This window comes from Protopterus annectens, chromosome 7.part1, assembly GCF_019279795.1.
Source record: "Protopterus annectens isolate FY-2018-M chromosome 7.part1, PAN1.0, whole genome shotgun sequence".
Taxonomy (NCBI): domain Eukaryota; kingdom Metazoa; phylum Chordata; order Ceratodontiformes; family Protopteridae; genus Protopterus; species Protopterus annectens.
In genome coordinates, this window is record NC_056740.1 from 72,061,863 (window position 1) to 72,088,792 (window position 26,930).

Here is a 26,930-nt window from a genome sequence, read left to right on the forward strand (position 1 = left end):
AAGGTAGGGTGGCTGGTTCTATAAGGCATTAGGGGTGGCTATAAGGCCCTACAGCACTGCAGTGGCAAAGCCAGCTCTGGATTTAGAGTATAGAGACAGATGGTAATGCTTGGTGAAGGTATGTACAGAACTCCAAGTTGCTGCTTCCAAAATATCCTTGGTAGGTACTCCTCTGAGGTAGGCAGTTGAATTGGCTGTTGCCCTAGTGGAGTGGCATCTAATGCTGCTAGGTACAGGTTTCCCATGGTGTGTATAGCAGAAACGTATACAATGTCCTATCCATTTTGAAATAGTCTGTTTTGAAATGGCTTTTCCCTGTGCTCCTGCAGCATATGCTTCCAATAGTTGCTCAGATTTCCTGAAAGCTTTGGTTTTGTGCAAGTAGAAGCGTAACTGCCTGTGAATGTCCAAGGAATGCAGTAGTCTCTCCCCTTTATTCTGTGGTTTTGGATAAAACGTTGGCAAATGAATAGTTTGGTTTAGAGCCACACTGGATACCACCTTTGGCATAAACATAGGATTAGTTCTTAAAGACACCCTGTCCTGGTGGAAAATGAGGAAAGGTTCCACTGCCATTAGTGCCTGTAATTCTGAAACTCTTCGTGCTGATGTTATTGTCAGGAGAAGAGCAGTTTTCCAAGAGATATATTTTAATTCTGCTGTGTTAGCTGGCTCAAAAGGGGGTAAAGTCAATTTTTCCAAAACAAAGTTGAGGTCCCAAGTTGGAGTAGGTGCTCTACCGGGCGGTCTTATGTTTTTAGCCCCTCTGAGGTACTGTCTTAGTAAAGGATTAGAGAAAATTGGTGGATCCGTGTTGTAATGTGCAGAGATGGCAGAGGCGTGGATCTTGATGGATGAGAAGGAGAGGCCTTTGTCCAGCATCTCAGTTAAATACTGCAGTATCTAAGGAATGTTTGGAACATGAGGGTCAAGGCTGTGTGCTTGGTTCCAGGCACACAATCTCTTCCATTTATCCGAATAAGCTTTCCTGGTACTAGACCTTCTGGCCTCCAGAATGACATACATAACAGCTTTGGAGAGCGGCACTGACTGCTTGACTAATGACTCTTCCATGCAGCTAGGTTTAAGGTCTTTAGCTGGCTGTGTAGTACCTGATTGTTGTGCTAAGTTAGTAGATGCGGGATTTGAGGCAAAATCCAGGGTGGTCCTTGTGATAAGTTCTTTAAGATTGGGTACCAGTGCTGGCGTGGCCAGTCTGGTGCAATCAGGATCATCTTTGGCTCTTCTTGCCTGGCTTTTATGAGTACCTTTGGCAGGAGAGGTAGTGGTGGGAAAGCGTATACTTGTAGGTTTTTCCAGCTGAATGAGAGGGCATCCACTTTCCATGCTTGTGGATGGTAACTCCTTGTGCAGAATTTCTGTAGCTGGCAGTTCATTGGGGATGCAAACAGATCTATGTCGGGCTCCACCATTTCTGTGTTATCATTCTGAATATCTGTGGATTCAATTCCCATTTGTGGGGATCCATGATGTTTCTGCTTAAGTCGTCTACCAGTGTGTTTTTCTCTCCTGGCAGGAATTGTGCTTGCAGATGAACTTGATAGTTTAGAGCTGTGTTCCACAAGGTCATGGCTTGCCTGCAGAGGGGGTAGGAGTGAGTGCCCCCTTGCTTGTTTATGTACCACATAACTGTAGTGTTGTCTGTTTTTAGTAGTAGTTGTCCTGGATGCAGCAGGTCCTTGAAAGTTATAAGTGCATTTTGTACAGCTAGCATCTCTTTTTGACTGATGTGAAGATGCCTTTGTTCTGCGGGCCACTTGCCCTGAATACAGTTGCCTGCCATGTGTGCTCCCCAGGCGTAGTCCGATGCATCTGTTGTCAGTGTTTGCCTGGCTGTGGGTTGAGTAAAAGGCTGTCCCTTGTTGAGGTGACAAGCTTGAGCCCGCCACTGAAACTCCTGCTGAAGGCAAGGGATTAGTGGTATAATGGTTTCCAAACTTTGACAGTGTTGAGACCATACATTCTTTAGGTATCATTGCAGTTTCCTCATATGCAGTCTGGCATACAGAATTAGTAGTATGCAAGATGCCATGTAACCCAAGGCCTGCAGAATTTTTCTTGCAGGGAGTTGAGTCTTTGTTGCCATCAATTGAAAGTACGGAGTCAGTTGTCCTTGCTTGTCTGGCATGAGATAAGCCATCTGAGCCGTTGTGTTCAAGCTGGCACCCAGGAATATTATCTCTTGTGAGGGCACTAGTTGATTTCTTTTCGTTTATTGTGTACCCCAGGCAACTTAACTTTTTTTTACAAACGCCAGATGCTTTAGAAGAATGTCCTTGCTCTCTGCTTGAATCAGGCAGTCGTCCAGGTACAGATAAATTTGAATTCCTTTCTGTCTGCAAAATGCAATTACTGGTGCCAGGCACTTTGTGAAGACCCTAGGTGCAGTAGATAAGCCAAAGGGCAGTGCAGAGAATTGATAATGCATTGAACCAGCTACGAATCTGAGGTATCTTCTGCAGTTTTGTCTGAAAGGGACATGCAGGTATGCCTCCTTGAGGTCCAATGTCACGAGCCAAGCTTTCTTGCCCAGCAGGGGAAGAAGCTGCTGTAGTGTCAACATTTTGAATTTCAGAACATCCAGGTAAGTGTTTAGAGAAGTAAGATCCAGAATGGGCCTCCAGGCCTTCCTGGGAACCAGAAAGAGTCTTGAGTAAAAACCTTGTCCTTGCTCCTGTGGTGGTACCTTTTGAATACCTCCCATATCCATGAGTGCTATAATTTGTTTTTGAGCCTCTGCCCATTGATTTGGTGGCAGATTTGGCATTCCTTTTAACCTTGGCAGAGTGTGAAAATGGAACCTGTAACCCTGAGATACAATGTTGAGAACCCATTTGTCTTTGGTGATCATATGCCAATTGTGATAGAAAAGTGCCAGTTTTCTTCCCAAGGGGGTTGCCAAGAGAGAGTTGTTTGGCAGCTGTAGTGGGAAGTCATTGGGGTTGCTTTTTATATGGTTGGGACCGGTCTTTCCCCTTCTTTCTGTCCTGATGCAACCCATTGTCGAGGCCTGTAAGGACCTTGTGGTTGACCTCTACCTCTTGGATGTCTGTATCTGCCCCTTTGAGGTCCGTCTGTAACTGGAAAGGACCAATTCTTAGTTGGCCAATTTCTGCTAAATCTAGGAGGCTGAACCTGTAAGAAATCCTTCACCGTTTGCATAGATTTTGCCTTATCCTCCATTTTCTTTAATACCTCTTCTGCCTTAACTCCAAATAACACATCCTGCTGCAAAGGTGCATCCAATAATTTTGCTTTAACATGATCTGACAACGTATGTTCTTTTAACCAAGCATGTCTTCTAATGACAGAGCCTGTAACGGCTGCTCTACAAGAGGCCTCTAAAGAATCAAAACCACATTGCAAAGTATGTTTTCCCACCTGTTCAGCTGCATGCAATAAATCCTGCATTTCTTTAAAAGTAGGAGGATCTGAATCTGGAAGCATTTTTTGTTTCAACTGAGACAGTAGAAATTGAAACTGGCAATTTATGGCTCTCATTGCTAAAGTTGCAGACGTGTACACTTTCTTTCCCCATCTGTCTAATGCTCTGCAATCTCTGTCAGAGGGAACTGGATTTTTGGCTGATGAGGCCTTAATCCCTTTGGTTCCCTGAGAAACAGTTTCAGGGTCAGCAACAGGGCTTTTGTACAGCAATTTGTGAGAGTCAGGGACTCTGTAGTATCTGTCAGGTTTAACTGGGGCTGGAGGTAAGGAATCAGGATTTAGGCTGGATTCAGTGTACACATCATCCACAATGTCCAACACTGGCGGAATAGCAAGGGGTCTGTGTTGAGGTAATAAAAGAAAGTAACCAAGATCACACAAAGGTAACCCACAGAATGCAGGATACTGCTTCGGTACAATGAAGGCTGTCTAACATATACCAGGACTAAAAATGTCCAAGGAATCCCAAGGTCATCAAACAAAAATATATTTATTTGAGAAAGCCCAAAGGCTAAAAACAAAACAAAAACAAAAAATACGAAACATATAAAGCACTATATAGACATGCATTAATATGTAAGAAGGCTAATTACAAATTCTGGGTCATAGAAGAAGTTGCTTACCCAGAAAGAGGGGGTGATTGGGAAACACTATTGGAATTTCGTGAGATGGTCTGGCAATTGAGACTTGATGCATGCTGTGGTAAAGGTCTCAATGACCATATTTCCATCACCCCTGCATTAAAACTCCTTGCAGCTGATCTGAAGAAACACGGGTGAAATAACAACAACAATAATAATAGAAACAATAACAACAATATTTTATTATATTTTAATATGCTATATAATAAATTAATTAGTTATTAAATACACATTAATATTTATGTCATATCATTTTAACAGTGGATCTTAAATATTTCAATATTTATTTATATATATATATATATATATATATATATATATATATATATATATATATATATATATTATATTTATTATATTTACTATTGAATTTATATTTATTATATGTTTTTACATTGGTATATAACATGTATTTATTCTTCTATACCTCTATATTTCCTCATTGGGTCATATCTTACACTAACATATTTCTTCATTGGATCATGACTTACACTACTATATTATAGGCTTAACCATTATATGGTTATATATATTTTATTATACTATTTATTTATTTTAACGTATTAATGCTTTTATCTGGAATTACCCTGATATTCAACTATTGATTGAGAAAATAAATCAATGAAAAGTTGTTATAAGAAATGAGAAACAACTTGACTGTTATGTATACCTTTTGTATTTTCATTAAAGTCCTTTTCATTTATGTATATGGATGTTCTGCCTTTAAATTTATACCTTCAATTAAAGAGGTAATTAAATGCCAGCCAATTACACAGCCTTAAAAGTTTTGGAAATTGTATAAAATAATGGGAATTGTGAGGATACACTGATTCTGAAGAAGTCTCCTGGTTGGAGATGAAAGCGCCAAATCAGTGAAATTAAGCTTTATATGTTTCGTATTTTTTGTTTTTGCTTTGTTTTTAGCCTTTGGGCTTTTTCAAATAAATATATTTTTGTTTGACGACCTTGGGATTCCTTGGACATTTTTAGTCCTGGTATATGTTAAAGACAGCCTTCATTGTACCGAAGCAGTATCTTGCATTCTGTAATAAAAGAAAGTCTCTGAGCCTTTTCTTGGATTCTGAGTAATCCTGGCCTTCCCAATGGAAATGCTCCCTCATGGTGTGCAAGGTTTCCCTAAAGGAGTAGTCCTCAGGCGGAGAGGCTGATGGAATTGACTCCTCAGCATCAGAATCCTCATAAGGGAGTAAAGAGTATCCTAGGTCTGAGGATGAATCTGAAGAGATGGACACCTGGTCGGATGAGTCATAGTCTGCATCCTGTCTAGGCCTTTTATCAGGAGGGGGATGGGACCCCCTGATCAGAGTGATTAGGTCTTCGGCCATTTTGAGCATTTGTTTCGTAGGCATGGAGGCCTGTGCTGGAGAATGCTGAATTTGTTTCTTAAATTTTAAAGCTGGTTTAGCCTTAGCACAGGGTTTAATGCTTAACTGAGTAGGTCTGAAAACACCCTCTGAAGCTGCGGGCAGCTCAGCTACTCCGGATCCCTCTGAAGGGTTAGTTTCGGTAGGCTGAATAACTTGTGCGTCCGAAGGCCCAGCCATCTCCACGTGGGAGTCAGAGGCGGCCTGTGGTTCTACAGAAACGGTCGTCAGGGCTGCGAAGGCGCCTCGCTGAAAACCGGAGAACCGGCGACTGGCCTAGAAGAGGCTTCATTGTCAGTTTTGGGCCTCGGATGCCTATCCTTGTCTTTGCGCTTTTTATGTATTCTGGTCGTCGGAAGTTCTGATGGCATGGTATAATTGAATTTTCTACCAAAATAATGTCGGGCAAAGTCAAACAGATGATTAATAGTGCGTTTGTTAAACCTAGCACAAAACCAACAACCAGTAACGTCGTGGTCAGGGCCTAGGCATGGGATACAATAAGAATGGAAATCCTTATGAGGTATTTGCTTCCCACAAGAAATACAGTTATTAACTTTTACTGACATCGGTCTGAGGCAAGAAAAGTTTCAACGGGTACTTAGCTTTGTAGAAGACTTCGGTTCTGGATTCGGAATGAAAATCTCAGGAGACGGCCGATCGGCACTTGCGAACTGCTTTTGCTTCGGGCACCGCACGGCAAGAAAGACAGAAGAAAATGGTGTCGGCTGCATCTTATATACCCCTGCCGCACTGACGTCAGGGAGGAGGGGACAGCAACAGACGCCGGACCAAGACTTTGGAACTCAGGCAGACTGGGGAACCGCCTGATGGCAGGATAACCCAAGTGTAATGACTGCAGCAGTGTAACACGATGAACATCTTGAAAAGTGACATAAGGTTGGGAAGAACTGAATCACTGAAAGGATGCTGAGAGAGAAAACAATAATTGAAAATATTAAACTTCTGGCAAACACTTGGTTGGAAATGTTCTTAACCTGGAACCAAGTCGCAGATGCATATGCATGCGACTGAAGCAAATAATATATGAAAATACAGATGGGTGAAAGCTTAAAATTGTCAAGCTGACTGGTACGTGGCTAGCTGTTCTACTGTGGAAAGCCTAGGCTGAATAAGATCTAAGAGTGTTTCTGACGTACCAAATAGATGAGGAATTTGTAATAAATTTCCAAATGGTGTTGAATTGCTAAGCATCTTCCATTCTTCCACCACTTTCAAGGTAACCAGCCAGTCCACTTTTCTATCAGAGCAATAGGAGTCACCATTTTTTGTATTTCTTCCTTGACAAATTTGCTCAACGTGGTAAGGTCCACAATGGATCTCTACTAGCCATTTTTCTTTTGCTCCAGAAAAAAAAAAAAGAAAGAAAAAAGAAAAAACAGTAATAACTTTTTTTTTCTTTTTTTTCTTTTTTGCAACTGTGGAATCGCTTGGATTTCTTGAGCATCACAAAATAATTGCAGTAGTAACCTGTCCATCTCTGCAAATCTAGAATGTACAAAATGACTTCTTGTGCAAGAACTACAGCTATAAAAGTTATGTCCTCACCATAACTTGGCATCTGTGTTGTCCATTTTCATTCTTTCCCACCAATAGGTTTGGATCAGATACTCAGGTCTGACTTGGCCATATTCAACAAACTTCGGATCCAGCTCTTGAGCTACTCCCTCTACCTATAATGCTCTAATCCATCCCCAAAACCCAAGATACAGTTTTCTGCCTAATCTCCCACTTTGTAGCAGAGACAGATATACACACAAGAAAAGTCAGGGCTCAAACCTGGAACTGAATGGCTCCAACACTGTACAGACACTTCTAGGAGTGATAAAGATGGGGATGGATGGGAGGGAAGGTGAGGAAGAATAAAAATGGACAACACAGATGCCATGTTACAGTGAGTACATAACTTTTATAAATCTGATGTCCTTTTCATTCTTCCTCACCAATGGGACAGAGTCTGCACTTATGTAGCCTTCAAGAGGCCCTCATGGAAGGGCATGCTGGAGCACTGTCAAAGCAAAAGAAGCTTGACTTCTGGAGATGTCTATTTTGCAATATGTAACAAAATTATGAGTCTTTGACCAAGTGGCTAAAGCACAATTATCATTAATGGAAGTCCTTGGCCAAAAAGCAGATGAAGCAGCCATCGACCAAGTGGAGTGAGCTCGAGGGGGTCATGGCAAATGTAGTTCCTTTTTTATAATAACCTAATCCACTTGGCTAGTGCAATTTTAGATACTGCCTGACCCAAGTGGTTTAGGGGAAAAGGATACAAACAGCTGATCAGACTTCCTGAACTACTTTGTCCTGTGAAGATAAAAACACATTGTCTGTGCACTTCAAGGAGATGAATCATGTATTCCTCTCTTATTTGTAAATTTTGGAAAGACAATTGGTAAATGTATGGACTGGATAATGTTACTTGCCATCACCACCGTAGGAAGAAAGGAAGGGTTACTCTGCACAGAGACCCTGTTCTTATGAAAAATAATTTAAGGAGGCTTAGCTGACAGGGCCTGGAGCTCAGAAATTCTTTCTGCTGAAGTGACAGTTACTAAGAGGAGACTGTTTTCCAAGAAAGAAACTGCATATTGCACTTGTCTGTCGGTTCAGAGGGTTTCTGATTTAATCCCTGAAGGACCACAGTATGGCCCCACGGAGAAGAAGGCTCCTTTTGTTGGGGGTCTGAGGAGAAAGACACCCTTCAAGAAGGCCCTAAACAATCTGGATGAAGACAGAGAAAACGATTTGTTTCCAGAATAGAAATTAGAAATTGCTGCTAACTGAAGCTTAACTGTAGAAAAACCAGCTCCTTCTTCAGAAGAGTTGTTAGAAAGAGAAGAATGGCCGAAGTTGGTGTTGAAAAAGGGTAGATATTCTGGGTGGAGGCCCAAACAGAAAATCTTTTCCATTTGCTTCTGTAGACTTACTTGGTGGAAGCCTTCTGGAAGGCCAAGATAATCTCACAATCTGGGGAAGAAAGCCTGGACGGTTTAACTACTATTAGAAGTGGAAAAACCATGCAGGTAGCTTGAGGGCATGGAGACTGGAGGATTATCTCAAGTGAGACCATAGGAAGGGGAACCATACCTGTTGAGGCCAGAAGGGGTCAGTGAGGATGACTGAACTCTTCAGCCTGCTTGCTTTCTGTAAGAACTTTGAAGTCAGGGAGCTAAAGGTAAGCCATACAGGAGACATGGAAGCCAATCGTGAATCAGAGCATCTCTTGTTGACTCTCCCTGTGGGAGAATCAGAGTGAAGTACTTGTGGCACTTCTTGTTGAAGGGTGAGGCAAACAGGTTGCAGCAAGGCTGGCCTAAGTGGCTGAAGATCATACTCTCTAACAACTGGTTGAGGGAACACTCATGAGGCATCAGAATGCATCTGCTGAGCCTATCTTCTAGTGAGCTGGTTTTCACTGGAATGTGCGCTACAAAGAGAAAGGAGTCTGAAGCCATCATCCACTCTCAAACTCTCAGAGCCTGTCTGCATAGTAGGTAAGATCATGTTCCTCCTTATTTGTTGATGTACCAAAACTACTGACATGTTGTCTGTTTGGACTGCAATAGTGAACAGAGGGAGGACGTCTTGAAATGCTTGCAAAGCTAGGAGGTCTGCCATCATCTCCAGGACTTTGATATGCAATTTGGTCTCTTGAGGAGGACACATGCCTTGGACCATCTTTCTCAAGAAATGCCCCCCTCATCCCAGTTGGGAAGCTTCTGTGGTCACTGTGGCAATTGGGGGCGGAAGAATGAAGTCTGACTACAAAAAGATTGTCAGATTGGATCCACCAATGAATATGCTGTTTGCAGATTGGAGTGAATCTTATGGGAAAAGATAGAGGCTGATAAAGAATGGACCCTTGGACTGTCAAGGTCCACTGAAGAATTCATATAAAGAATCATTGTAGAGGGACCAGAAGTATGGCAGATGACACTGACCGCAGAACTTTTAGTATTAATCTTGCAGGAGGAGACGGGTGAGAGAGAATAGACTGAATTGGATACATCAAAAATGTGATGTGATGGAGAGGTAAGAACGCCACCTGAGTTGTAGTATTCAAGACTCCCTATGAGCTCCAGGGTCTGTACTGGGACTAAAACTGACTTGGCATGGTTTACTGAGATGCTTAAAGTGTTGGAAACCTACAGCAAGTAGTCCTTGGCTTGTAAAAGTTGATATTTGGATGGAGCGGTGAGGAGCCAACCATCGAGATATGGAAACACCTGGAATCCTTTCAGTCTCAAGTGAGCTGCCACAACTCTGCCAAGAATTTGGTAAACACCCTGTGGGCTGTGGTGACTCCAAAAGACATTGCTCTGATTTGCTAACGACTAGCCCCCAGCCAAAAGCGTGGATGTTGCCTGGATCACCTTTTTATGTGACAGTATACATCCTGGAGATCAACAGGGTGCATCTAATCATATTTGCACAGAAGAGGCTGGATGGACTGAACCGTGACCATGTGGAACTTCATCTTCTTTACATATTGGTTCACCCTGCTTACATCCAAAATAGGTCTTAGGTACCCTGTTTTCTTTGGCACTGAAAAGAAGCACGAGTAAGTTCCAAATCCTATATGGTCAGGTGGGACCTCCTGGATGACTTTTCTGTAGCAGCTTTTGTATTTTTCATGCTGTATCTTTCCTCTGACTGGGTGGAACGTAGCAAAGTCACCTCTTTTGGATAGGAGGAGGAAGGGAAAATGTACATAGTAACCTCTGGATATGATTCTTGGCACCCATGAAACTTTTGTGATATCTGTCCAAGCATCTAGGTGCAAAGAAAAACGACCTCCAACTGCCTCAGGAGTTGGACAGTTGGCCAGTGCTTCAGGGGTGCTGATAGTGCCTATCGTAAAAAGAATCTCTGAAGGCCTGGTTCTGTGGAAATAATTCAGATCACCCTAATCACTTACTACTTCCTAGAAATTCTAGTATCAACTTGCCTTGGATTTTTTCAGATTTTCACACAGGTCCTGATGTCATCAGAGACCATATAAATTCTGTCTGGTGTCGCAGATACAGGAGGCTGGGAGATACTAAGACAGCAAGAGGGCCACATCTTAAAATTGTCTTAATACTGCTATTACTGCCAATGGCTTGGGTTTCCATGCTTTTTGGTGAGGACAGCTGTGGTACTATACTAATTAAAATGTCCCACATTTTCTTTTAACAATGTCCCACATTTTCTTTTAACAAACCTAAAATTACAGTCTGGTGGAAGAGAAATGGATGAACGTTCCCCATCTGAATCTGTGTACAATCTGGAAAGATCTATAAACAAATCCATGTAAGAGTATGTATCCATTTTCTCATCATCCTCCTCTTCCTCCGTCAGGAAACAGACAGTCAGGAGACTTTCCTCTAATTTTTCACTTTAGGAGAGAAATTTGCAGGAAGATGGGTGTCTCACGATGAAGATTATATTTTCAGATGCTCTGTCTGTCTGAATGCAAAACAGACAGGCATTAATGCCTTTATGCCAGTACATAAAAACAGCCCATGAATGGCTGGGAGTTCACTGGCTTCTGTTAACTTGTGATAAAGCACCATGTCTGAGCTTTTACAGCTTGCATTTAACTTAATTTTTGTGCTTTGTGTTTCTTACTGAATCTTCCCCTGGCACATAGGTTAAAAACTTTTATTCACCTTTTACCATTATAAGAGGCTGCTGGACATCTGAGTGGGGGAAAATTCAGCACTCCTGCTAACCTCTGTTAAGAAAAGAAGATCTGAAAGGCTTTGGTCCTATGAATAAGATTTTTCTTTTCAAATGGACACTTTCCTACCCACGCAGAAAAAACGCTACAAGTGAATTCTTTTGGAAGAATTTGTCTGTCACATACATTTTTGTTATACATTTTCGCCAGTGAAAGCACGGCCAGTTACTGAAATAGCATTAGCAAAAGGACTAATATCTACAAAAAATGAAACAGCAGACTTCAGCAATTTACTAAAAAACTTCACACATAATCAGTACCAACCAGGACAGAGGGGAAGAACTGAGGAATGTGCAAGGGCAGAAAAGTACTGTTGTGTACCTACCATAAATGTAGATGTTAGAGTGTATTCACTGTTGCAGTCATTACAATTGGGTTATCCTGCTGGCAGGCTACCCGCAGTCGGCCTGAATTCCAAAGTATTGGTCTGGCGTCGGCTGCTGTCGCCTCCTCCCTGACGTCAGTGCGCCAGGGGTATAAAAGATGCAGCCGACGCCATTTTCTTCAGTTTTTCTTGCCCCAGATGTCAGGTGCCCCTAAAATGGTAGGCTAAATTATGCCAATAAGCATGCATGCACAAAAAAACTATTTTTCCTTCGTCTACAAGCAAATACACCACATAGGTTGTATAGAATAGAGAAGTACAGATAAGTCCCAGCAAAGGAAAAGGGGGATGGTGGGAGGGTAAACTGGACTGCAACAGTGAATACACTCGAACATCTACATTTATGGTAGGTACACAACTGTACTATGTTCATCGTGTTTCACTGTTGCAGTCATTACAATTGGGTTGAATCCCAAAGCTAAGACTGGGAGGCTGGTGCTAAATAAGATTAGGAGAGGCTATCAGGCCCTGCAGAACTGCAGTGACAAATCCTGCCCTGGATTTAGAGTAGAGAAGTAAGTGATAGTGCTTTGTAAAAGTATGCACTGAACTCCAAGTTGCAGCCTCTAAAATGTCTTTGGTTGGTACTCCTCTGAGGAAGGCTGCTGAAGTGGCTGCTGCTCTGGTTGAATGTGGCCTAATGCCCTTAGTCACTGATTTGCCATGCTGCGAATAGCAGAAACGAATGCAGTGGCCTATCCACTTTGAAATAGTCTGCTTTGAGATAGGCTTTCCTTGTGATCCAGCAGCATATGCCACTAGAGGATGTTCAGTCTTTCTGAAAGCTTTGGTTCTGTCCAAGTAGAAGCGTAGCTGCCTGTGAATGTCCAAAGAATGCGGAATTCTCTCACCCTTATTCTGCGGGTTTGGATAAAAGGTAGGCAAATTAATTGTTTGGTTAAGGGCCACACTGGACACTACCTTAGGTATAAATGTAGGGTTTGTCAGCAGAGAAACCCTGTCAGGATGGAAAATGATAAAAGGTTCCACAGCCATGAGTCCCTGTAATTCTGAGATTCGTCTATCAGTGGTTATTGCTAGGCGCAGAGCTGTTTTCCAGGATAAGAATTTTATATCAGCTGCAAAGGCTGGTTCAAACGGAGGCAGTGCGAGTTTTTCCAAGACATAGTTGAGGTCCCATGCAGGTATTGGTGCTCTCCTTGGAGGTCTTATGTTTTTTGGCCCCTCTGAGGTACTGCCTTAGTAATGGATGAGAAAAAATAGGTGGTTCTGTATTGTAATGAGCTGAAATGGCAGACGCATGAATTTTAATTGATGAAAAGGAAAGGCCTTTATCAAGCATCTCAGTTAAATATTGCAAAATCTGAGGAATATTTGGAACAATTGTGTCAAAACCTTGTGCCTGGTTCCAAGCACAGAATCTCTTCCATTTTTCTGCATAAGATTTTCTGGTACTAGGCCTCCTGGCCTCCAAAATAACATCCATCACTGCATTAGAGGTGTGTGCCTTGACTAGCTACATTAACCGCCATGCTGCCAGGTTTAAGGTCCTGAGTTGGCTGTGCAGTATCTGACTGTCCTGTTGGGTCAATAAGTGAGGAATTTGTGGTAATGTCCAAGCTGGGCATTGAGACAAGCTCTTTAGGATTGGGTACCACTGCTGGCGGGGCCAGTCTGGGGCAATCAGTATAATTTTTGGCTTCTCTTGTCTGACCTTGAGGAGTACCTTGGGGAGGAGAGGCAGAGGAGGAAAGGCATATACTGTTAGGACTTTCCATCTGAAAGGTAGAGCATCCACTTTCCATGCTTGCTTGTGATAAGTCCTTGTGCAGAATTTCTGTAGTTGGTAGTTGTGAGGGGGGGGGCAAATAGATATATGTCCGGACATCCCCAGCTCCTTGTTATCACGCTGAAGACTTGTGGATCCAATTTCCACTCGTGGGGATCCATTACGTTTCTGCTTAGTTCATCTTCCAGAGTATTTGTCCTTCCTGGCAGGAATTGTGCTTGCAGATGTACTTGGTAAGTCAATGCTGTGTCCCACAAGTTCATGGCTAGCCTGGAGAGGGGGTAGGAATGTGTGCCTGCCTGCTTGTTTATGCACCACATGACTGTAGTATTGTCTGTCCTTATCAGTAGTTGTCCTGGATGAAGTAGATCCTTGAAGGCTGTCAGGGCGTTCTGAACAGCTAGTATCTCTTTTTGATTGATATGTAGATGCATTTGACTTGTGGACCATGTGCCCTGAATACATCTTCCTGCCATATGGGCCCCCCAGGCATAATCTGATGCATCTGTTGTCAATGTCTGCCTGGCTGTGGGTAAGGTGAATGGCTGTCCCGGGTTGTGGTGACAGGCTTTTGCCCACCATCGAAACTCCTGTTGCAGGCAGGGAATGAGGGTAATTATTGTTTCCAAGCTGTGGCAATGTTGAGTCCAAACATTTTTTAGATACCATTGAAGTTTCCTCATATGCAGTCTTGCATATGGAATTAGCAGAATGCAGGATGCCATGAAGCCCAAAGCCTGCAGAATTTTTCTTGCAGATAACTGGGTCTTTGTTGCCAACATTTTGAAATAAGTAGTCAGTTGTCTGTGTTTGTCTGCCGTGAGATGAGCCATCTGGGCATTTGTATTTAAGCTTGCACCCAGAAATATTATCTCTTGAGAGGGCACGAGTTTTGATTTCTTTTCGTTTACTGTGTACCCTAGATCTGTTAGTAACCTTTTTACAAACGCCAGATGCTGTAGTAGGATGTCCTTGTTCTCTGCTTGAATAAGGAAAGTAAGGATATATTTGTATTCCTCTTTGTCTGCAAAATGCAATCAGTGGTGCCAGGCATTTTGTGAAGACCCTGGGTGCAGTAGATAAGCCAAAGGGCAGTGCAGAGAATTGGTAGTGCATTTGAGCCAGCTATAAATCTGAGGTATCTTCTGCATGACTGTCTGATTGGGACATGCAAGTATGCCTCTTTTAGGTCTAAAGTCGCAAGCCAAGCCCTCTTGCCCAGCAAGTGGAACCTGTAGCCTTGTGATATGATATTTAGGACCCATTTGTCCTGGGTGATTCATATGCCAATTTTGTGAAAAAAGTGCTAGTTTTCCCCCCAAAGGGTCTGTCAGAAGATAAGTGCTTGGTGCTGGCAGGGGAAAGTCATTGAGACTGTTTCCTGTATGGCTGTGATTTTTCCTCTCCGCTTTTGGAGGTAGAAGCACCCCATTGATTAGGCCTGTATGAGCCTTGGGGCTGTGATCTGCCTCTGGGGCGTCTGTATTTGCCTCTCTGTGGCCTGTCTGACACTGGAAAGGACCAATTCTTTGTAGGCCAGTTCCTGCTAAATCTGGGAGGCTGTAACTGCAAGAAATCCTTGACTGTTTGCATAGATTTAGCTTTGTCCTCCATTTTCTTCAACACCTCTTCTGCTTTAACACCAAACAAAGTATCATGCTGTAATGGAGCATCTAATAGTTTTGCTTTAACATGATCAGGCAGATTCTGTTCTTTTAACCAAGCATGCCTCCTAACGACAGAACCTGTAACAGTGGCCCTGCAGGAGGCCTCTAGAGAATAAAAACCACATTGCAAAGTATGCTTTCCCACTTGTTCAGCTGCATGCAATAAATCCTGCATTTCTTTGTTTTCTGCACATTCTGAATTTGTCAACATTTTCTGTTTAAACAGTGACATAAGATATTGCTGATATTTAAGCATATGAAATTGGCAATTTAAAGCTCTTACAGCCAGGGTAGAAGAAGTATAAATCTTTTTCCCCCATCTGTTCAGGGCCCTAGAATCCATATCAGAGGGGATAGTGTTTTTTTGCAGTGGAAGCCTTGACCCCTTTGGGACCCTGAGAGATAGTTTCTGTGTCAGGGCAGGGTTTTTATAAAGAAATTTATGTGAATCAGGAGCCCTGTAGTATCTGTCTTGCTTAACAGGAGCTGGTGGTAAAAAGTCTGGAGATAGACTGGACTCTGAAAATACATCTACAATGTCTAAAACAGGAGGGATAGCAAGGGGCCTGTGCTGAGGTAATAAAAGGAAGTCTCTGAGCCTTTTCTTGGATTCTGAGTAATCTTGCCTCTCCCAGTGGAAATGCTCCCTCATAGTATGCAGTGTCTCCCCAAAAGAATAATCCTCAGGAGGAGAGGCTGAAGGGATAGATTCTTCAGCATCAGAATCCTCATAGGGAGGAAGAGAATATTCCTATTCAGAAGAGGAATCAGAGGAAATGGAAACCTGATCTGAAGATTCATATACTATCTCTTGCCTAGGCCTCTTATCAGGAGGGGGATTGGATCCTCTGATCAAAGTAATTAGGTCTTCGGCCATTTTAAGCATCTGTTTTTTAGGCATGGTGGCCTGTCCAGGAGAATGCTGTACTTGTTTCTTTGTCTTTAGAGCTGCTTTAGTCTTTGCCTTTGAAGCTGAAGTAGGTTTCACATATAACTGTGTAGGCCTGAAAACACCCTCAGAAGCTGATGCCTGCTCAGCGGCTCCAGACCCATCTGAGGGAATAGTTTCTGAGTGTCCAATACCTTGAGTTTCCAGCGGCCTAGTCAGCTCCATGTGGGGAGTCGGTAGTGGGTGTCAGGGGCTGCGAAAGCACCTCACTGAGAACCGGTGAACCAGAGACAGGCCTAGCGGAAGCCTCGTCTTTGGTTTTGGACCTCGGATGCCTGTCCTTTTCTTTTTCTTTGCGCTTTTTATAAACTCCGGTAGTCGGCTGTTCCGATGGCATTATATAAATTGAATCTTCTGCCAAAGTAATGAAATGCAAAACAGTTCTGACACTTAATAGTGCGTTGGTTAAATCTAGCACAAAACAGACAACTAGCAACGTCATGGTCAGGACCTAGGCAAGGAATACAGTAAAAATTAAAATCCTTATGAGGTATTTGCTTCCCACAATAAATACAATTATTAACTTTTTCTGACATCGGTCTGGAGCAAGAAAAAAGTTTCCCCAACGGGGTACTAAGCTTTAATGAAGACTTTGGATCTGAAATTCGAATTTGAAAATCTCAGGAGTCGGCCGACCGACACTTGCGAACTGCTTTTGCTTCGGGCACTGCGCGGCAAGAAAGACTGAAGAAAATGGTGTCGGCTGCATCTTTTATATCCCTGGCGCACTGACGTCAGGGAGGAGGTGACAGCAGCTGACGCTGGACCTAGACTTTGGAATTCAGGCCGACTGCGGGTAGCCTGCCAGCAAGATAACCCAATTGTAATGACTGCAACAGTGGAACACGATGAACATCTTGAAATTTCAGTGCCTACAACTGCTGCCTAACGTCTGTGATGGATGCTAGATCTGTCCCCCTCCCAACACAAAAACATTGGATAGCTTGTGAAAAATATAGATAAGAGCAGGCATCACAGCCTGATTGCAGCAAAGATCTTAAAAAAAATCAGCAAAATAGATATATTCAAAATGTTCAAACAAGTTATCAACCAATTATTTAACTAGAGTTAAAATGTATGTGCTTGAACTCAAGTACTGTAGAGATCAAATAATAATGAAACCGATCAATAAAACCAAAAATCATAAATAAGCAACATCTAACAAGTATGTTTTAACAGCGCTCAAAGCCTGCAACTATGGGTACTTCCCATATCCTCCTAGAAGATGATTCCATAGGGCAGGGCCTTAGTAAATAAATGAACAGCTAGAAAATTAGTGTTGCATTCAGATTCCAATGTTATGCACTGCAATCAGCCTATATTTGCTATTCAATATAAACCAATACTATTCTCCAATTTCTGGTGTAAGTATTGGAGCTATATCATATGTTCGAAGTTTCAAAACTTTGAAACGCATATAATCTAACTTATATGAGCGAAGTTTTAAAACTTCGAACATGTAATAAAAAAAATAAATAAACTTATCTGAATGCTGCAAGCAGGGGGGCAAGCCCCCCTGCACCTCACACCCACCGCTACTTAAATATACCAACTCTAAGAATGTACATCTGTGAAGTGAGATTGCTGTAGGGAATATTTCCCTTTACTTCTCTCTAGTGCGGTCTCGGAGTTGGTATATTTAAGTAGCTGGGGGTGTGGGGGGTAGAGGGGGGCTTGCCCCCCTACTTACATGTTCAAAATTTCAAAACTTCGCTCATACTAGTTCGATTATATGAGGTTCGAAGTTTTGAAACTTCGAACATATAATATAGACCCTAAATATCTTGGCACTGTCCCAATAAAGTCAATTACAAACAGGCAATCTTTTTATCTGATGGCTCTGGTACACAGACAAACTAAATGCATATTTTAAAACATCAGGTATCATTCAAGCCTTTTTAATAAATGTAAATGGATTTGGTCTAGCTATCTTGAATCCCATACAATGAGTACAAACTACACTGTGTACACCAAAACATGTAACCAATATGCAGCATTTATAAACTCTTAACTTCTACAGTCCTGGATACTTGGTGAAAACAGGAAAATTAACATATTATTTGCGTATTTAAAAATGTAATAATCTGAGATCTTCACTCACTCCTACCTGGAGACAGGCATATCATTTTCATATTGAAAGACATTCTAATAAGGTGACAAAAGAAGTAAACAATACTAATAAGAATATGATTTACAGTGGAACAAAATGGTATTTTGTTTTAATTTCATATGGCTGAAAATTTCTAAAAGTGGAATACATAACTACTAAACTGAAGGGTGGCAATACATTTTAGCACAGTATGAAGAACACATTAAAATGATACATTTCCACATGCTTACAAAACAGGAAGTTCTGACAATCATGTCTCCAAGTTCCAACTTACCTGCCCAGCTGCTGGCACTTTAGAATTTGAGGGATCTCCCCTGTGAGCCTGCTGGGGCTGAGCTTGTACTTGATATGCCGGGTAGGCCTGGCCCTCATGATGCAGTAATGTTGTTGGATCATCCCGCACAGGTTCAGAAGACCTGGTAATAGCGTACTCTGGTGGAGGACCAACCTCGTCATTTAGAGTTTCATCCAGTTCTTGGTCAGTGTAAGCACCCCCTTCTGTATCTGTATCTTCATAATCTGATGTGTGCCTGCTGTCAGTGCTATACATAGAGTACTCACTGCCAGGAGCAGACAGGTAAGACAGACGATCATCATGCATATCAAGACCATCTTCTGCACTACCATCAGCCTATACCAAACAGAGCATTAACAATTAGTTAGCTCCTGGAGATCTAAAATGCATCACTCCTGGCAAACTAAGATATCTTAGAAAGCATATTACAGTTAAATGAGGTTCCAAAATCAATATTACTCTTGTATGCTTTTTCAGTTAATTACCTGCTAGGTGACATTGAAAATGTACATTTTTACACAAATGACCATGCAGAAGACATCTGGTGATGCATTATCAGTACTGAAATTAGTACAACATCCTCAACAGATATGACTTTCTCTTTCAGGTATTCATACAATGTAGTTTCACTAAAAAAGAAAGTTAACAGCACACCTACCACAGCTCTTAAATCAACCAGAAATCTTTCAATTCTACACAAAGGAACAGTTAAAAAATGTTAAAAATGTAAGATGCAGGCATACAAACCAGGTTAAAAAAAAATCAAAACATTTGACTTATTGCTAAATTATGACCACTAACTTTGGTTTGAAGAGATAAAAACCTGACATTAAAAGAAAAATACTGACATATTGGCATTGAAATAATAATTAGATTTTACAAATGAAGCAGAACTTTCAAGAAAGAAAAAATGTGTATTGAATGGAAGTAGAGTGAACTGCTCAGTTCACCTTGACTACATGAAAATCATATGCTGCAACATATACTACAAAATTATAAAAAAAAATATAAACCATTGACACTTTTACGGACTCCAAATAATTAATGGCAGAGAGCTTATTAACTAAATAAATCAATGAAGCCACAGACAGTTCCATTTAAAGTGTAAGCAGGGGTGGGAGACAAACTTTCTTGGCCAGTCATGGCTTATCTGTAAAGACAGGCAACCAGTAAGAATACTTCATTTTCAAATGCAAGCAAGTACTCCCATCCTATCCATAAGAGGTTCCCCATATAAAGAATGCAGCATGTAACGAACGACACACCTCTGGTCACAGCAAAGAAAATATTCACAACCAATTGTAAACTGCAGAGCACATACAATTTATAGATGGACACAACAGAAACAAAGCATGTAAAAACAATGTGCCAAATTAAATGAGAAGTGTACATAATGATCATTATAATATTAAAATCCACCAGAGTCAGGACTGAAACTGTAGTCACTAGAGTGGTCATGAAATGCTTCATGAAGAAAGCCTCCTACTGTAGCTAATACTTGAATAGTGCTACCTGGATGTTCAACTGCAAATCTTTCTTTCGGGTACCAGCAGTGATAGGCAAATTCCCTTTGTGTATGACAGCAATAGTGTGAAACAGTGGTACATGGGCAGACTCATCATATTCACTACAGTTTCCCCAGAAGTCCTACAAGACAAACCAAATATACAAAAGAGGGAAGAAATAATTTGGGTTGATAAATTACTCGAGTATGTTTGTGGTCCTGAGAAACATACCCTGCAATGTTTTCAGAATGGATAAAAAATAGTCATGGGAAGTTTAGACATGAACTGTTGAGAAAGTGAGTAACAGCACCAGCAAAAATACAGATTTTTATTTGCAGAACTGGACAAGGTTGGCAGTTTTTATCTGCACTTAACAGCTGTGTCAAGAAGTCCCTTTGTCTAATGGTACTGCCTACCCTCTAAATTTATCACACAGTGCTGCTGACTCTGCATTATTACCTTGCCTCAGAGTTAGATAATTCTCAGCATCCTGTGTTCCATATTTTTACTTTTGTTTAATAAATTTAAAGTTTCACGTTAAACACATACTCTGCCTTCTTTTGTTACAGCTTTGTCTCATCTACATTGCACTGTTTCACAATACTTGCACCTCCAAGTTTCACTTGACATTTATTTTCCTTTTTGTGGTCTCTGAATCAAACAGCCGTTATTTGTAACATTTTCTGCTATCTATCCTGCCAGTCATGTCTTTTACTCTGTATGAATTCCAGGCAAATTTCCAGTGAAAAGTTAAGGGAAGACTGAACTTAAAGCAATTTATGCAATGCAGTGAACAATAACCATTAAAACATATATGTATAATGCAGAAAATTAACAAAAAATGTTTAAGATACTTTTTTTTCTTTTCTATAACTGTGACTGAACCCATGTTCCTATTCAATGTGCGAAGTTAATATACGTGTTAGAAAAAATGAAGGGGGTGTGTTGGGAAGTGAGAGGGACATGTCAGCAAAGGCTGCTTAAGCCACAAATTCTGCCATGATGAGGGAATTCACTTGACACTTCTTACGTGTCTCCTTTCTTACTCCTAAGCAATTGGCTCTTAAACATCTTGGACTGCCAGACCAATTTTCTTGGTGTGGGCCTGATATAGTGGGTGACTGGACACATTTCTTTCCATGTTTCCCACACTTGGTGAAACATGAGAAGGATGATATGGGTTTAATGCAGTAGCTGGGGAGAAGGCATCAGGCCTTCAGTACCTGGTTTCCTACTTGCTAACACTTTCTACCCAGTAAGATCCCTGGATTTTACACTGAAATTTTCTGGGGGCTCTTTATATTGACAAGAAATGTGTCAACCAAACCTGGAAGACCGACCCTCCTGAGATGAAAAAAAGTTTTTTGCTGAGGTATTACATGACAGAAATTATACTGATCTCAAGACTGGCCATTCAATGGCTTAAACAGTCAGACTATGGGGAAACTTGTACAGATGGTAATGCTAGAAACAGAGGTGTACAGATGCATTTTCTTATATACTGTATGAAAAATTACTGCCTGACTGGGGCCCAATGTCTTCCCATCTCACTTCTGACACTACCCCTTCCCATTTCCTCCATCGCTTTTCCATTGTTTTAAACAAAATCTAAATAAACACCCAAATAAATAAATAGCTATATCTCTGGTAACACAATACTGCTGAGGAACTTCAATTATTCAAAAATTGACTGATAAAAATACTGTTGGAATAAAAGACTCCCCTAAATATTATTAAACATCATTAATAAAAATAAGTAACAAGAGTGGGAAACTCAAGAGGCAATAATATTTCAAAGAATGCTCAGTGATGAGAGGTGTTCTTGTTCCTTCAAAGAAATTACTACTTTCACTACAGAGTCAAACCATCACAGTTTATTTAGTCAAAAAAAAAGTCACTCCCAATTCTCAGTTCTGGAATTTGTCCAAACAGTACTCACAATAAACTTAAAGTACTAGACACTTATAAATCAAATCAATTACTTGGCATAGACACAAAAATAACAGCTGCACCAGATGAACTGTACAACGTAATTCAAGAAGGCATATCTAAAACACACTGCTCTACACCAAGTAATTCAAAAGCTAACCCCTTAGGCTAAAACTACAGAACTCTTGCTCGGACTGACTGATGCAGTCCACAGAAGCAGCAAGAAAGAGCTGAAAAATGGTGCTGGCCAATGGCCCTTGTATTCAGACATCTGAAGTCAGGATCTGGGTGTCCACCAATCCAGCAGTGTTTGACGTCTCTGGTTTTGTGCTGGCTAAGGGCTACCACAGCAAGGATAACCCAAATACTGTTAGTATTCTAACAGTGAAACACGATGAACATCTACATAATAAATATACTACAACAGAAAAAAAAAATCTTACAGAAAAAGAGAAGGAAAAAAATAGCCTGGCACTGTGGAGCAGAAGGGTAAAGCCCTGATGACAATCTACACAACCTGAGTTTTGGCCACTAGAAAAAAAGTGGTCAGAATAGAAATGAGTGGCTGATGCTGGTTCACCCATTCTTGGGAGAAGGAACAATGGTTCTGACTGACCAACTGCCATCAAAGAAGCAAGGGCTTTTAAGGCACTACAATGTTCAAGACCAGGAAAGTAGTTTTGTGCTCCAAAGTCAGTGATGACAGCCATTATTAGCATGTGGGACACATGCAAAAGGAGGGGGGAGGAGGCAGCCCATCTCTGATGCAGGTGCTCATGTCAACAACCAGGATTAGGGTTATGGCCTAAGCTAAATATCCACACTGTCAGGATGCCCGCAATGGTGCAGGCCACTTCTTTGGCTGCCTGCATAATCAACTCTCTAGTTAGCTCTCAGCCTCTTGCTGGAGACATCCCAGTAGTTAGGGAATGAATGGACTCAAGACCCAAGGGGAGAATTTTTACTGTCAGCAAGGTAGGGAAGCAAAAAAAAGATATAGATGAAAAGAAAAAAACAAATACCTCAACATATAATAAACTAGCCAAAAAAGTGTTATAAAATGGTTATTCCACAATGGTTATGAAGCAATAAAACATCAAATTATCAAACCAACCTATCAAAATCAATGAGAACAACGTTCTTTACCTATAGAAAACTAGAATAAATTTCATGAATTTAGCTAAAAGGAAATAGTATTTCTGACTGCAAAATATAGATCCAGAATGCAATCTGAAACGTTTTGCATTAATGTTAAAACTGATGGAAACAGGGTTACACCCAAAGGACAGTACATCACTTAAAATATGTACAAATATCATTGAATAACATCAAGACTATTAGCTCTGTGTGACCTGACAATATTCTAAGGGCTAGCCCAGAGAACAAACTACTTTGCCACACCTCTTGCTCTTACAGCAATTTTATTGGACTAATGAAAGATGAGAATGTACTGGAAACACTGACAAACACTGCTCATTCATGAGAGAGCTGTAGGACAAAATATGCAGAAAACTGCAAGGTAGGAAGGTCTGTTACTTCCATCACACACGGCAGTGCTCGAGAGGGGTCTAGTCAATGTACACTTGAGGTTCAAGTTCAGAGCAATTAAATGTAATATATGCTTTAGGAAGAAAGCTAAAACACAACAAACTGCTGTATACTCAAAACAGACAAGCACGCATATGAAGAGGTAAGTGCTTCACTATATATTAAACAGAACTGCACAATTACAACCAAAATGCAATGGTCTGGTACTGGTCCAAAAACACTTATAAAATTCCAGAAAGTCCACAACCTGTCACAAAGAAAGTAACGGGATTACAAAGATGGCCGGTGACAGGGCCATACCACTGCACTCAGTGACATATAAGCTCCTGAGAGGAGATCTGTCTCTGCTCTTCATGGCACTACCTTACCCTGCTCTTTTTGAAACACTGTGCATGAACACCACACTCAGCAGATGGTGCTAACATCAACTTAAGTAACCTAATAAAATATAATGGAAACTCATATCAGGAATGGTTGCTATCCTAGTCTGTTTAAGGCTATGTATATATGTCACTTGCCAAAAACTTTTCTTGGTCAATTTGGCTTACATGCTGACTAAGTTTCTGTTCTTTAACTGAGAAAGTACTGTTAAGAGCAGAGACCATAGCATTTACAATCTGCCTTGGTGGGAGCTTGGCTGTATTGTAAAAGCTCTTGTATCCATTTTTTTCTGATTTGTACACATCTGTTTTGCAAACTGATTGCTATCCAGGTCTTGTTTAATCAAGTCTACATATCCCTGGTCCATAACATATTCCTGGACATTTTGGCTCACATGCTGACCTGATATACCGTGTATGACAAGCTGTAGTGTCTGATCTGTCAGGCTTCTTATAATTTCACCCAACCCTTCCACCCTTTTGCTGCTGTAGTTTTAAAAGCCAGTGTTTCTGGCTTTCACCCATTGTGGTGAACTGACTACCAAAACCCTCCCGTCCACCTTTGATTGCTATTGACAATTACGCAAGCTGATTAACTACTTTTCCCACCTATTGCTTTACACAGCTCCATCATACTAAACAGCCCACTCAGCAAATAAGTACTGCTCTTCAGCTAATCTTCCTTACTACAAATTGTCAGTTTCACAAAGTTCCCACCTGCTTAGCATCCTTGCCACACTCTTAAGATGGTCCTGAATATATTCTGTGCCATCCTTGGCAGACAAAAGATTTATCTTACTGTTTTGCACTTCTCAACTGCTTTATCTGCTAATTCTTTCACTTTAAATCTTTTTCAGTAACCCTGACATTGTACTGTTTGCGGACTGTACTTTTCAGAAGTTTTACTGACACCATTACTGTGTAAGTTACTACTTTGTATTTTTGCTGGTACTCACTCACTGTATATTCCTGCAATTCTGGCCCTGCCACAGGGACTCTACACAGTTTCCTTTGTTTTAACTGCCCATATAAATTTAGCCTATTTGAGAGGCTCTTGGCTGATTTCCAGAGAGCTCTGCAGCACTTGGCATCCATGCCTGTGCCTATGAAGTGATTTCCTTGCATCACATGCCATTTAGGCACAAGCTAAGTACTTGTATCTAAAGATCACACCTCCAAGAAACTATTTTAGTGATTGACTATGGATTTCTTGTTTTATTTGTGCATTTATCTGTATTTAAAGCTGAAATTACTGCATTTGCTCAAACTGTCTTGCTAAGTGGTCAGACTGACAAACTAGCTAGATAAGCTGATTTTGTTAAAGTTGTTTTGTGGCAGCATACAAACTCAAGCGATCTTTTTTTATGCTTTTACATTAACATGACTGGTATATTACATCTAGTAGCAGAAAGTGGAGGCCTAGTCTATTGGAGTTGGGAAACACATACGTTAACCTATAAAACTAGTTCTAGGACTGTAACATGTAGTTTAGTGGCACACTGCACAAAGCTAAGGTCAGAGCAGCTAGCCTGCATAGCAGATCTATTTATTTAATGGCATTTGATTACTAGGAAAGTCCGACTGGGTAGAAGCCCATTTTCAGCACAGACCCACGGAGAAAAGCTCCAAATTACTACAAAACATTTTAAGAATAATTTTAGTCTTCAAAAATAAAACAAAACATCTGCAGTTTAAATAATTATAACAAATTAGACATAAAAACATTGGTTAAGAATCGATACAAGTTATAAAACACTCAATTAATATTTACAGAAAATTAAGGCAGTTTGTAGACAAATTAAAGGTAAATTAGTTTAATACAAACAGAAAATGCAATATGAAGTGAGACAGCAGATAGCACTAATACCATATCCTAGCACTACCTAATACCATATTCTAGCGTTATTAAAGCCTAGAAGACATCCGTAAAACACAGTCCTCAAACCCTAAAAGCCCACCCGAATAAAGGCCAGAACAACATGGATATGCTATTTTCAAATGTCTCTGTAGTCAGCTTGGTCAACATGGGCATCCTAAGACAATGTAGCAATTGTCTCATGACCTCCAAAGTAGTATGTCTGAGGTGATTTACGCCCACATGATAGAATCATACTGGTACATGTGATGCAATGACTTGAGTACATGTGTCATTTGGGAAACCTGGCTCCATATAAGCAACTGAATTTTTGATGAACAACCTTTTAATCCTTAAAAGAAACCAACACAGTGAGAGATGCTACATACATAATTTCCTTGGAGGCAAAAATAAAGAGTTATGTACTTCCCATAACTTGGCATCTGTGTTATCCTATGTCATCATTTATCACCATATGGTCTAGGATCAGTCATCGGATCTGAGCCAGCAGCCTTCAACAGATGGATCCAATTGTGAACTAGAGCCTCCCCTGGTGACTCCCCCGAGGGGGGATCAGGACGAAGTTGCATGCTGCATTTGCGGTTGGCTGGGGAGGCAAAAAGGCTGCAGCATGGTTAACCCCAATGATCGAAAATCTGCTTCGCCACTGATGGATTGAGGGACCACTCATGAGGACTCAAGATAGATCTGATGAGCTTGTCAACCAACACGTTGGAACTCCCAGGTATGTGCGTTGCAATGAGGAAGCGACCAGAGGATGTCACCCATTCCCACACTCTCGTGGCCTCTCTGCGCAATGGGTAAGAATGTGTTCCCCCCTGTTTGTTGATGTACCAGACGACTGCCATGCTGTCTGTCTGAACTGCAATTGTCTCTAGAGGGAGGCAGTCCTGGAAGGCTTGCAACAATAGAAGAACTGCTCTCACCTCTAGATGGTTTATTATGCAGCTTGGTCTTTAAAGAGGACCACGTGCCTTGGACAGTCTTCCCCTGAAAATGCCCCCACCCAACCCCAACAGGGAGGCGCCCGTGGTCACTGTGGCGGTGGGTGGTGGGAGAGAAAAAGGCCCACTTAGAGATCCTGAGATTGAAGCCACCACTGGAGGTGACGTCTGGACACTGGCATCAGTTTTATGGTCATCGACAGGGGATGAAGCACAGCTAACCAATATACTTACTAAAACTACACTAGAAAAAACTACACTATCAAAAAGGTAAAGTACTTAAGGAAGAAAAACACTTAACTAGCCACTGCGAGAAGACACGTGTCTGCATAGGAAGCACAGCAAACAAGAT

General features: G+C 41.2%; 1 protein-coding gene across 7 annotated transcripts in view; it reads right to left on the reverse strand.

The window, feature by feature from the left end:
- TJP1 (tight junction protein 1) overlaps positions 1-26,930 on the reverse strand; it is a 2,268,071-nt gene that overhangs the window by 903,501 nt on the left and 1,337,640 nt on the right. For all 7 annotated transcript variants that reach the window (XM_044078564.1, XM_044078565.1, XM_044078562.1 and 4 more), the window contains exon 18: positions 18,376-18,732. In XM_044078564.1, the coding sequence (XP_043934499.1) occupies positions 18,376-18,732 (357 nt within the window). The remainder of the gene's footprint in view (positions 1-18,375; positions 18,733-26,930) is intronic.